Genomic DNA, 12,870 nt, shown 5'->3' on the forward strand with positions numbered 1-12,870 from the left:
TTTAAATGGAGAGAATTTGTTTGGGTTTGTTGTGCTTTATATTTTCAGTGGCATAATTTTTCATTAGTTTTGTCTGATTATAAAAAGATTTTTAAATTGCTTAGCAATTATTATGGAACTCACTCTGAGGATAGATGGTTGTTTCTACTAACATTTTACTGCCTCTGTGCACTGCCTCAGAGTGGGAGTACTTTGTCTTTAGTCACAGTAAATCCTGATGTGCACTTCCTTCTTGGATATTTATGTTCAAAGAATTTTCTTTCCACACAGTGATTCTTTGGTCTTGAATGCTTCCCCTGGTTCTGTATCTTCTACTATATAGTTTAATTCTGTCCTCAGGGAAGGTGGTGAGTTGATCTCTCCTTATATTTTACAATATGAACCATTTCTTAAAATTCTCAAACTCATCTTCAGTCGTGATAAAGATCCATTCAGGAGTCACCCTGTTTCAATAATTGTTATAGGTACCTGGCTTTTCTCTTATCATATTTCTGCCAAATGTTGCATGGTTCTTGCCCATATGTTCATCCTACCAATCAAGTGTCTTTGTAGCTTTGACTAAACTAGGTTGTAAATCCCTTCCTTCCTTCCTTCCTTCCTTCCTTCCTTCCTTCCTTCCTTCCTTCCTTTCTTCCTTCCTTCCTTCCTTCTTTTCTTTTTTCTTTTCTTCTCTTTTCTTTCTCTTTTTAGATTGTAGGTTTCTTAAGAACAGTGTTATAATACCAATTCTTTGTGTCCTGCAATGCTCAGTACAGTCTTATGAGTGTTAAATGCTTAATTTATAGTTTTGAAAGTAAATCTAAATTATTTTAGTGTAATGTAATAATCAAGTTATTACATGACTATTTCTTAAATTAAAAACCTCTAATTCCTTTAACTTTTTTAATAATGTTTCTTTTCAGTCAATTTACTTCTTTAACTTCAAAGTTTTCATTTTTACTTCATGATATTTTTTGAGATTTTTGGAACCCTTGGCAGTATGCTAGGCTTTATGATTATTAAGTCAGGCTTCCTTTACTGTTTTTCAAATCCCAGAGCATTAGTTGCAAGAAAAAGTACAGTTGAAATGTTTACATTCTGACATGATTTTTTGAGCTGTATGTTCTGTGCAGGAATTGTAGATAATGGAGCAAAGTCTTTTTTTGTCTTTTTTTTTAGAAGCATAGTTTTTCTTTTTTTTTCTTAAAGATTTTATTTGAGAAAGAGAGTGAGCAAGTGCACATGCACGAGTGGGGGTGGAGCAGAGGAAGAGGGGGAAGCAGGCTCCTTGCTGAGCAGGGAGTCTGATGCAGGGCTCAATTCCAGAACCCCGAGATCGTGACCTGAGCTGAAGGCAGACACTTAAACCAACTGAGCCACCCCAGTAAGGAAGCAAAGTCTTAAATCAAATATTCTGCCACACAAGATACTTCTTCAGAGTCCGAAACACTGTGCGTTCAGATATGAAAATATATTGTGTTTGTCTTAATGGTAGGATGTAATTTTAAATTTTACACACGGCAATAACACCAACTCTATATCTATTAATTCAGGTATGTTGAAGGTGGTCACTTTTATTTTATGGATAATGTTATATGTGAATTAAGGGATTCACAAAGGTCTGAGTGTGATTCTGTCATGAATATCAAGGGTCTAATATATTTTATGAAGACCCAAATTAATTGTACATTTAACATGTAAAGACCCAGCATTAAAACCTGATAGTTCCAAATTGGTCTTTTTGTAGGACATGACTAACACACAATGGCATATCTGTTAATAACCAGCTTTCTAGAATTTGTACTTTTACCTCAGTTGAAATGAAGATTTTATATGCTGAATATCTGTAGGTGTTTTAACTATGAGTCCCATACTCTCTTTTATTTCAATTTCTTTAGATTTATGAAAAAGGTATTATAATACAGTGCTTCAAACATACCATTTCAGTTTGATTTTTAGCACTTGCGATTTTTTTAACATAAAGAAACTTGTTTGATTAAAACGTATATGTTCTTCATGTTTTTTCCTTTCCACTGTCATTTTTGTTTTGTTAATGTTTATGTAAAGACTGATTTGACAATTTTGGATAGGATTTTTGTTGTATAATTTGAAGTTAACTTGAGGAGTGACACCCACTCAACCCTTGCTGTGTAACTGTTAAAATTACGTGACAAAATGGGTGCTTTTTGTCACTTCCAATTAAGCATTCCTTTGGTTGGGGCCTAGTACCAGCTTTTAAAATATTGAATTCTGCATTATTATAAATATATATTTAGTTTTGGTACAGAGTTTATATACTACCACTGGGTTTTTAAAATTTCTATCTTTGTGAAATCAAAGTAATCTTTTGAGGCTAGTTGCTAAATGCTTTGCCAGTACTGAAGCTCTGATGAAATGAGTGGGAAATAACCTTGAGCAAACATTATACTTTGAACTTTTTAAATAATTTTCTTCACATAGATGTTAAGACCAATTTATTGTTTATTCTGATTTGTTGTCAGTATTAGTTTAATTATTATTATTTTTTAAATTGTTTTTTTGATCTGGAATGGAAACTGACCAGTGGAGTATTTCTTCTTTTCTCCATTTAAACACACACACACACAGAGGAATTAAAGATTGCTATAGGGCCATTTAAACTATCATCTTGGAAAAAATTAATTTTGATGTTACTTCCTATCAGATACAGAGATCAATTCCAGATAGATCGTAGACCTCAGTGTATAAGCTAAAACTAAAATTGCTAGGAGAATATATAGAATGTCTTTTTGAATTTGAGGTTGTCAAAAAACAGAGGACAAAAAGTGTTAACTTTTATAAAGGAAAAAAGATGAATCAATTAGATAACATTAAAATATAAAACTTCTTTTCATCAAAAGACTCCTTTAAGAGAATGAAAGACAAGTCATAAAGTAAGACAAAATATTTAATACATACATCCTTGATTTCAGAATATATAAATAATTCTTATACATTGATGAGAAAACAATAGTAACCCAATGGGAAAATGAGCAAAATATGAACTGGCATTGAAAACGGAATATCCAAATGGACAATAGATACATGAATAGAAATTCAAACCCATACATAACCAGTGAAATTCAAATTAAAATGGTTAAGAGATTACCAGTAGAATGTTTCACATTAAAAAGAACTACAGCACCAAGTGTGGGAAGGATGTGGAGTAAGTCCATATATCATTGTTAGTGGTAAACATGTTGGAAAACTTACTTACCAATATCTACTAAAATTGAACATATGCATAGACCATGGCCTGGAAATTCTAGTCTAGTTATATACCCGTCAGAAAAATGTGATACATTCTTCAGAAAACAAGTTCAAGAATGTCCTTGAGGGCATCAAAAACTAAATAACACTATTGTCTATCATCTGTACAGTGGATAAAGAAATTGTGCTGTCCCCACACAGTGGAATTAAGCCGTGGAAATGAATGAATGTTAACAACATGTATCAACGTAGAGGAATCTCACAAATATAATACTTGAGCAAAAGAGGGCTAACACAAAAGAGTACATTTTATATGATTTCATTTATATAAAGTTCAGAAACAGTCAAAATTACTCCTTTCGTGTGAGGGAAGGCAGTGTGCCTGGAAAGGGCATGGAGGGGAGTGTTTCTGGGGTACTGGTAAGTGTTCTGTTTCTGGATCTGAATGCTGATTACATGGGAGGTTTTACTTTGTAAAAATTCATTCAGCTCTGCATTTATTTGTCTATATTTTTGAATGTATGTCATACTTCAATATTTTATAAGTAAAATATTTATAAAATCAAACAAAAATAAAGCAGCTATAATAGAGTTTTATTTGGCTGTCCCATCATCATTCTGTTGGGGGAGTAGAGAAGTTGCAGGAACATTATAGTGAAAAGATTTACTGAATATAGGTACCATGATTTTATAAATATCATTCATAAAGAATTTTAGAATAACGATCTCACTTGGAATGCTAGTAAGGGAAGAATCAGATGAAAGGCAGCATCGTATAGTGGTTAAAAGCACAGACTGAAGCCTTATTTTATTTTTTAAAGATTTTATTTATTTATTTGACAGAGAGAGAGACAGCCAGCGAGAGAGGGAACCCAAGCAGGGGGAGTGGGAGAGGAAGAAGCAGGCTCCTAGCCGGCAAGCCTGATGCGGGGCTCGATCCCAGGACCCCGGGATCACTCCCTGAGCCAAAGGCAGATGCTTAACGACTGAGACACCCAGGCACCCCTATTCCCTGGTTTAGATCCTGGTTTTGTAACTTACTAGCTATGAGACCTTGACTAAGTTACTTAACATCTTAGGTTAATATCTGTGCTTTACCTTCCTCATCTATATAATGGGGATAACAGCACCAACCTCATAACGTTATTGTAAGTTAATATACATAAAACACTTAGAACAATGCCTGGCACATGATAATGCTATGTGTTTATTTAAATAAAAAGTTTAAAGTCCGTTTTAAAATACACATTTTAAAATGTTGTTTTGGTCTTTTCAGAGAGCTATTTATATTAGTGCTGTTATAACACATTGGATCATTATTGTTTGCATATCAGCCTTCTTCACTACACTAATCTAGGGTAGGATACTTATTTTATCTCTTTATTTTTATCACTATTGCTATTTAATATTTTGCCACCACTGACAAGTATTTCCCAAACTGGAAAGCTGGATTTCTAAGCACTTGAGTTTTCTGCATCAATCTTCTCATATATATATTTGTATTTATATTTATATATTTATATATATAAAATTTAGGATTTTTTGTGTATATAAATTAATGTTCATAGTTCATATAAACTATTTAAGGCTTGAGATGGAAAATGTACGAAACGAAATCTGAGTAGCAAATCTAGTTTTTTTCATATTCTTCCTACTCTGTAGAGCTCTTTTGTATGTTTTAAATTTCTTGTATAATGTCGTGTAAAATCTAGGTACCTTGCAAATCTATAGGTTTATTTACTGTTCCGTGTTCTTTTTTATAGTTGTCACATCATAAACTCTATGACACAGTGATAGAATTTTTTTTGTTTTTTTGCTATTTTTATATTTTTGTTAATTCAGTTAATTAACATATAATGTAGTATTGGTTTCAGAGGTACAGGTCTGTCACTCATCAGTCTTATAGAATGCCCAGTGCTCATTATATCACATGCCCTCCTTAATGTCCATCACCCAGTTACCCTATCCCTCTGCCCCCTCCCCTCCAGCAACCCTGTTTATTTCCTGTGATTAAGAGTCTCCTATGGTTTGTCTCCCTCTCTGGTTTTTGTTTTATTTTTTCCTCTCTTTCCCTGTGATCCTGTTTTATTTCTTAAATTCCACATATGAGTGAGATCATAGGATTGTCTTTCTCTGATTGACTTATTTTGCTTAGCATAATACTCTCTAGTTCCATGATAGAATTTTTAAAAGTCTTAAGTATTCTTGGAAAGAAGTTAAGAAAAAAAATAGTCATTTATATTTAACCACATATTTACTCTTTCTGTTATTATTTATTCTGTCTTGAAGATTTCAGTTTATATTAAGTGTTGTATTTCCTTCAGCCTGTAGAAATCACTTTAGCATTTCTTACAGTATAGGTCTGCTGGCACCAGGTTCTCTCAGTTTTCATCTGAAAATGTCTTAGTTAACTTTTATTTTTGAAGTATGTTTTCATCAGATACAGAATTCTGTCTAGGTTGACATTCTTTTTCTTCCAGCACTTTAAAAATGTTGTTCAGTTTTTTCCTGGACTTCACTGTTTCTGATGAGAAGCTGGTCATAATTTTTATTGTTATTACAGTATGCAATGTGTCATTTTTCTCTAGATTTAACATTTTCTTTCTCCCTCTTTTTCTCTGTCTTTCTTTTAAATTGCAGTTTGACTGTGATGTGTGTAGTGTGAGTTTCTTTGCATTTATCTTTTTAGTGTCCTCTGGCCTTCCTGAATTTGGAAATGTATGTCTTTCATCATTTTGGAAACTTTTTGCCATTATTTCTTCAAATATTGTTTTACTCCATTTCCCTCTTCCCCCCCTTTTCCTTTTCCTTTTCCTCTTTTTCCTTTTTCCTTTTGTTCCCCCTTTTCCCATATAGGGACTCTATATGTATGTTATGTATATTATATATATGTTAGTCTTTTGCTATTGTTCCATAGGTCTTTGAAGCTCTGTTTATTTTTTCAATCCTTTTCTCTGCTCTTCAGATTCTATATGTTTTATCGCTTTATCTGTACATTCACTGACATCTCCAGTCTGCCCTTCTGTTCATTCAATGAATTTTTAAGAGTTTTAATTATAGAAGTTCCTTTTTTTTTCTTTTTACAGTTTCTGTTTCTCTGCTGAGATTTTTTTCTTTCTCACTGGGAACATAGTTTCCCTTTTGTCCTTTAACATAGTTATAGTTGTTTTAAAATGGTTGTGTGCTACTTCCAGTGTCTTAGATCTTCTTAGGGTCGGTCCCTATTTATTGCCCTTTCTCTTGATTATGGGTTACAGTTTCTTGTTTGTGTCTAGTAATTTTGGAGTACATCTTGGACAATGTTAATGGTCTATTGTAGAAACTCTGTATTCTATTATGTTCTTCTGAAGGAGCTCTATTAATTTTTTTAACGTCAAGTAATTAACTTGACTATTCTCAAATTCCCATTTCCCTTTGTGGTGGTGAGCAATCGAGTTCTTTTAAGCTTAGTTCGGCTGCTTCAAGTCCGGTCCATATGTGTGTAATTCAAGGTCAGCCAGGCATTTGAACAGAGTTTATACATACATCACTTTCTGACTCTCTTTTTCTGGGATTTCTCTATACTCTTCCCAGATGTTGTGTTCACTGCAAACACTGCCTCCTGTTTTTTTTAAGATAGGAAGACAAGAGATTTTCTGTATTTTTGTTTCCTTTTATGGTACCAGCTGGGCTATCCCTCAGTCTAAAACCTGTTTTAAAAATTAAAAAAAAACTCTGGAAACCCATGTAATGCTGTTTCCTTTTTATAAGTGTATCACACGCCCTACCCCTTATTATTGCCTGCTTTTGTCTGTCTGTACTGCCTTCAGAGTTGTGTTTTGTTTTTGTTTTTGTCAAGAGTTTATGGTTATATGTGTGTGGGGGGGTTTGATGGGAACTACTTGACATTACAAAGCTAATGATAGAAACTACTTGACCATTACTAGAAGCCAAAGCTAAGATTTAAATTTAAATGAAGATTCCTTACTCTAATGTTTTATCTTCTTTATAATCTTAGGTACCCTCTTAGTGGTATGATTTTACCAACTTTTAAAGACTGGATCCAAAATACCCTTGGAGTAAGTCTGGAGCATAAAACTACCTCTAAAGTAAGCAAATAAGAATGGTTACTAATATATTTAAGTCTGTGTGGGTGTGTTTTTGTGTGCTTGGACATGTGTTTAATCCCAAATCAGTTAGATTTATCTTTGTAATTTGTTATAATTGCTTTAATGCATTTGTTGTGATTTTTTTTTTTTTGTTAAGAAATTTACTGGTTTAATTGGCCTTGCTAGGTTTTCTAGGGATGACTTTTCAGCATCACAGATCTAGATCCTAATCTCAGAATTTATCTGAGATTTGTCTGGTAAACTTTTTATCTTCTCTGAGCCTCAATTATCCTAATTTGAGAAATGAGAGCAATAACTGTTCTACCTTTCATAGGGTGGTAGTGAAGTGCAAATGAACTAATTCTGTGGGAAGACTGTTACAAAAGTATTATAAGTTGCTATTAATGTTAGGATATTTAATGGACTGACAGTAATCCAGTATTAATATAGGATAATTCAAAATAAAAATGTAATATTACATTTAATATCAAAGCATTTAGAATATTAGAAGACTTACAAAAAAGTAAAAATTTGATTAAGATATGAGTGATAGTTTGTTCATGTAGTTTCACTTTTCTTAAGCTGGGGTTAAAAAACTTTAAACTGTATTCATATCAAACTAACAAAATAGCATTTCTTTATGTTATTATGGGTTTTTTAATTTATTATTTGCTATGGCATGGTATTTTGCATGTCCCTCTAAATTGGATATAAGTTCTGTAAGTGCAGGGACTGTGGTTTATACTATATTCTCTACTGTATCCAACATGTTATTAAGGACTGTAGGTATTCAGTGAGTATTTGTTTAGTTTATTTCTAAGTCCACAGTTACATTTTGTTATACTAAGTAAATTATGTTAATAACTAATTCTTACCTCTCCTAAACCAAAGTTTTTCAACTTTTCCTAAACGATTTATTTTTTTTTATTTCCTTAATTCTTTCTTTTGACTATTTGTAGTTACTTTTTTTTTACATTGATGCAATCTGTATACCATACTCAGAAATTTCACCAGTTTTACATGCACTTTTTTTTTTTTCTGATTTTGAGCCCTTTCAGATTTTTAATAACAAAATAGTAATATGTATGTTTTGTTGGGGTTCTTATGGTCATTTCTTTTCATTATAGCATAAATTCCTTGAGGTCAAGATTTTTTTCCCTGATTATCTCACTGATGTATCCCCAAGGCCTAGAATAGTGCCTAGCATATAACACACACTCAATAAATATTTCTCATATAATTGAATATTAAATATAGACCCTTTAATAAGATAATAACACTATATAAATATCATATATATATTTTTTACACATTCTTATATTTTCTTTTTTCCATAGGGGTTTTTTGTTTTTTTTTAATAGCAGATTTGATTTGGCCAGACTCTTCTTATATGGTAGGCAGGTTTTCGGTGCTTTTCACAAAAATTATGACATTTAACCTTTGTTCCTTATGGTGGCTGTATAAATTTAGTGGTGATGATCTCATTTAACAGATGAAGGAGCCAAGGCCCAGAGAAGTTGGGTGACTTCCCCAGTGTTGCATAGCTTTAAAGATTTTTTTTTCCAGCTTACCTATTAGTTGAAATTAAGTATCAAATTGTAATTATGTTATGAGTTTTAAAGCAGTTCTGTGAAAATGTACCTATTACTTATTATGAGGTTTCTTGTTGATCATTTTAAAATAGTAATTGAAGTATAAGAAATGGTAAATTTTATCTACAGGTGAAAACGTAGCTGATGAAAAAAGTTAAGTAGCTTTCCCCCAGTTTCCTTGATCTAAAATGAAAATTTGAGACTTTGCCATCTTCTCTGTTCTTGATTGCAATCTTCAGAAACAAAAAAAAGTGGGCCATAGATGCAAAAGAGGAAGAAACATATGGCTTCTATAACTTATTTTACAGAATGTGATTAACCAGACCACTTATAATTTATTATTGTCACAGAGTTGGTTTCCATATGTGTTACTTGGTATTTTCTCATGCTTTTGTCTCAATTTGGATATTAAAAATTTACATTTTATGGTCACTCTCCCTAACCAGGTATTCAAAATTTATTTTCTAGAAATAAGTCAAAGAAACCAATTTTATTTTCTAGGCATCCTTAAATCCAAGTGATACACCTCCTTCTATTGTAAATGAAGATTTTCTTCATGACCTTAAAGAAACTAATATTTCATATTCACAAGAAGCAGATGATCGAGTATTTAGAGCTCATGGTAAGCAACTTTATATAAGCACTATTTGATTTTAATTTTAAAATTTCCTATAATTTAAGATGTTTCTACATGTTCTTTTTTAAACCGCAAAACAGGTCATTGTCTTCATGAGATATTTTTGCTCAGGGAAGGAATGTTTCAGCGAATTCCTGATATAGTTTTATGGCCAAGTAAGTCCTTTTTTTCCTTTGTATCATTAATTTAGTATTGTGAAATCTTAAATAAATTTGGTATTGGAAATATGTACTTCAAATCATAGGAGTTGTAAAAAGTACAGGTAGCCATATTTTTAAATTTTACCAAAAGTCATATAATTCTTTCTTGATCTGATCATACTGACCTGTTGGCTTTCATGATTGATTTTGCTGTTGTTGACAAAACTTCATTTAAAATGTTAATATCATATTGGGAGGTCAGTTAAAAAATGATTTGTGGTTAGTTTGAAAGCTTAATGAAATTAGTATCGATCAATGATATATTCAGAGGTAGAGAAACTCTTTAACTATTGATTCCTGCAAATTCGTTGCAGTAATTTGTTGATATCAGCTTGTGGCCTAAAAAGCATTATGTCCAAATGGTGAAACAAGTTGTTTAAGATACCCATTGTCTTCGATATAAATAATTAAATTCTGAAAAATTAATATCATTCATGATTTTGGCTTGAGATAGAGGATAGATGAGCTTTGTGTTGTTATTTTGCTCTTGCTGATGATTAGGCAGTCAGTATGTTTATATATGTGATTTTATACCTATCTCTTTTTGTAGAAAATTTAAAGCGGAATTGGTATATTGTACCTTACTGTCCATAATTACCATTTAAAAAAAGTTCCAGCGATCTGGTCCTTTTTCCTCTTCAGATTCTATTAAAGGAGTAGATGGGGTTTATTTTTAAAAAATTGGCTCATCTGTTTTTAGATATGATCCCTTTACTTTACAGGGAGTATCTGAAGGAGAAAATCATACTTTAATATAGAGGTAGGAGGGAGGTGACATACACGGGAGGAAAATCCAAGAGCATATATATGTAGCTGAGATTAAATTACTTTCCTGATACTTGTGGTGTATATTCTCCAGTATTCTTTTAGTAGCTTTAGGCTACTTTTTTTTTTTTTTTTTAAGATTTTATTTATTTATTTGAGAGAGAGAGACAGCCAGCAAGAGAGGGAACACAAGCAGGGGGAGTGGGAGAGGAAGAAGCAGGCTCCCAGCTGTCAAGCCTGATGTGGGGCTCGATCCCAGAACGCTGGGACCACGCCCTGAGCCCCCTGAGCCAAAGGCAGACGCTTAACGACTGTGCCACCCAGGCGCCCCTAGGCTACTTCTTTAGCAAGATTTGGGGAAGATACATTCCATTTTTTTACTGGAAAAAATGAAAGCAAAATTAATTAGTTTTCATTTCCCATAGGAAACCTTAATAGACCATCTTTTGATATATCTTGAGTAGAACTTCAAGCGTGCCTTCTAGGTATTTTCTTCATGTGTCTGACTATTAAAATACTGAGAAATTACCATAATGAAAATGTAGGTTTTGCTTTAGGAAATATAAATATTTCTAAAGATCCAGATTTAGGAAACATGCAGAATTAGTCTGTTGTTGCACAGTTTTCTTTGTTCTGTAAAATCCGTCCTATTTGGCAGTTCCCTCAAAACCTTGTGCTTTTTTTTTTCCATATCAGTTTTCAAATCAGGCCTGTATCAATGCATAGCTGGATTTGTGTTAATAGCCTACAAGGTTCTCTCTTATGCTTCAAGTTTCTTGTTCCTCCAAGCCTCCCATATACTCTTGAGAGGTTAGTTTTTCTAAAATATTCCCTTTACCATCATGTTCCATACCTCAGGAGTCTATATGAATAGTGTATAGGTGCCCAAATCAAGTTTATACTTTTATTCTGTTGAATCTTCCAGTATAATGACACCTTGGAAATAGTTGTGTTTTGGTTCCCCCTGCCCCCACCGCCCGCCGCCCAAGAGATTATCAGATCTCTGAGACCTTTATTTAACTTTAATGTAAATTTTCTGTTGGTGATAAAATTCAGGTTTTTTCTTTGCAAAAGGGCAAGTTTTGAGACGATATGGCAATTGAAGACAATGGAGTATTCCACAGAGTGAAGGTGGCTGTCTCGTCTTGCAGTTTGAATACACACACACACGCACACACACACACTCCTCCCACATATATATACATGTACCTAGGAGATCTATCCTTGTAGATGTCTTTAAGTCTGGCTATAATTTGAATCTGAATTTTATATTTGCTCCAATAGGATGTCTAGGGCTTGTCTAAGCATAAGAACTTGTATGTAATTTTTATGATTTGGAGTCATCCTTAAACCAGGATTTGTCACCACCATGACCCTTAACACAGTGTGACTATCTCTGCCTTTCATTTAGTTTGGACAAGTAGTCAGTCACTCATATATGTTGTCTGTGGTAAGTATGCTTATAAAAATAAAGTCTCTTTTAACAATTACGTATTTTAAAATCATTTCACTTATTAAATTTAGTATTTATGCATTATTCTTAGCTGTTTAAATACCAAAACTTTAGGCCTGTGAAAATATGTGCTAGGTACTGTTCTAGGTATTGAGGATGAGCTGTGAACAAAACAAAAATCTGTTCTCAGGTGCCATACAATTTAGTGAGGAAGGAGACAGAAAAAAGAGCAAATAAATATACAATGTATTGAGTGGTGATAAGTGCTAGGAAGAAAAGGCAGTAAGAAAGTAGAGAGCTGTATAGGTGAGCAGTGGGATGAGGGAGTGCTGTGTCAGATAACATGGTCAAAAAAATCTTCTGATTAGGCGAAAATCCTAGAAGTAGTTTTGCCTTGTTAAAGGATTTTAACAGTCATGTTTGGGTATTTTATTAATTATTAATCAACTAGTATTCCACTTAGTAAAAAATTTTTACCACAGATAGTAATTTTTATAAGCTTAATCTGAAAGCTTAAAATGGATTTTCATTAAAAATTGGAATAGTACAAATAATCTAGTTTTAAACAAACCAGAGAATGATAACTTTTATGACAGTATTTTTACTTTCATAAATGGATAGTCACTTGTATGGTTTACATCCTTAAATTTCCCTTTCAAGCCCTTAGCAAGGTAATACTGGATTTTTGCATAGTTTCCTTGCCTCAAGTCTTTTTCTCTTCTTTGCCATTCCGTATTATCAGGAGATTTATTTTTCTCAGATAGTTTCTTTGCCATGTGAATCTGTGGCTTAATGCTCTATTGCTAGTCAAATTGAGATTTAGCATCTTGTGTCTTGTATTTAAAATCTTCTGTTGTCAGGTTTTTGATACTCATATAGCTTTTACTCTGATAAAGAGTACTTTAGTTGTGTACAATAGAAAGGAATA

At 32.8% G+C, this 12,870-nt stretch overlaps 1 protein-coding gene across 4 annotated transcripts in view; it reads left to right on the top strand.

Annotated features, from left to right (window-relative positions):
- Positions 1 to 12,870, top strand: part of AGPS (alkylglycerone phosphate synthase) — a 204,373-nt gene that overhangs the window by 104,281 nt on the left and 87,222 nt on the right. For all 4 annotated transcript variants that reach the window (XM_045806173.2, XM_087861651.1, XM_045806171.2 and 1 more), the window contains 3 exons: positions 7,205 to 7,295; positions 9,389 to 9,509; positions 9,605 to 9,679. In XM_045806173.2, the coding sequence (XP_045662129.1) occupies positions 7,205 to 7,295; positions 9,389 to 9,509; positions 9,605 to 9,679 (287 nt within the window). The remainder of the gene's footprint in view (positions 1 to 7,204; positions 7,296 to 9,388; positions 9,510 to 9,604; positions 9,680 to 12,870) is intronic.

This window comes from Ursus americanus, chromosome 1, assembly GCF_024610735.1.
Source record: "Ursus americanus isolate L20-20 chromosome 1, mUrsAme1.1.p, whole genome shotgun sequence".
NCBI lineage: Eukaryota > Metazoa > Chordata > Mammalia > Carnivora > Ursidae > Ursus > Ursus americanus.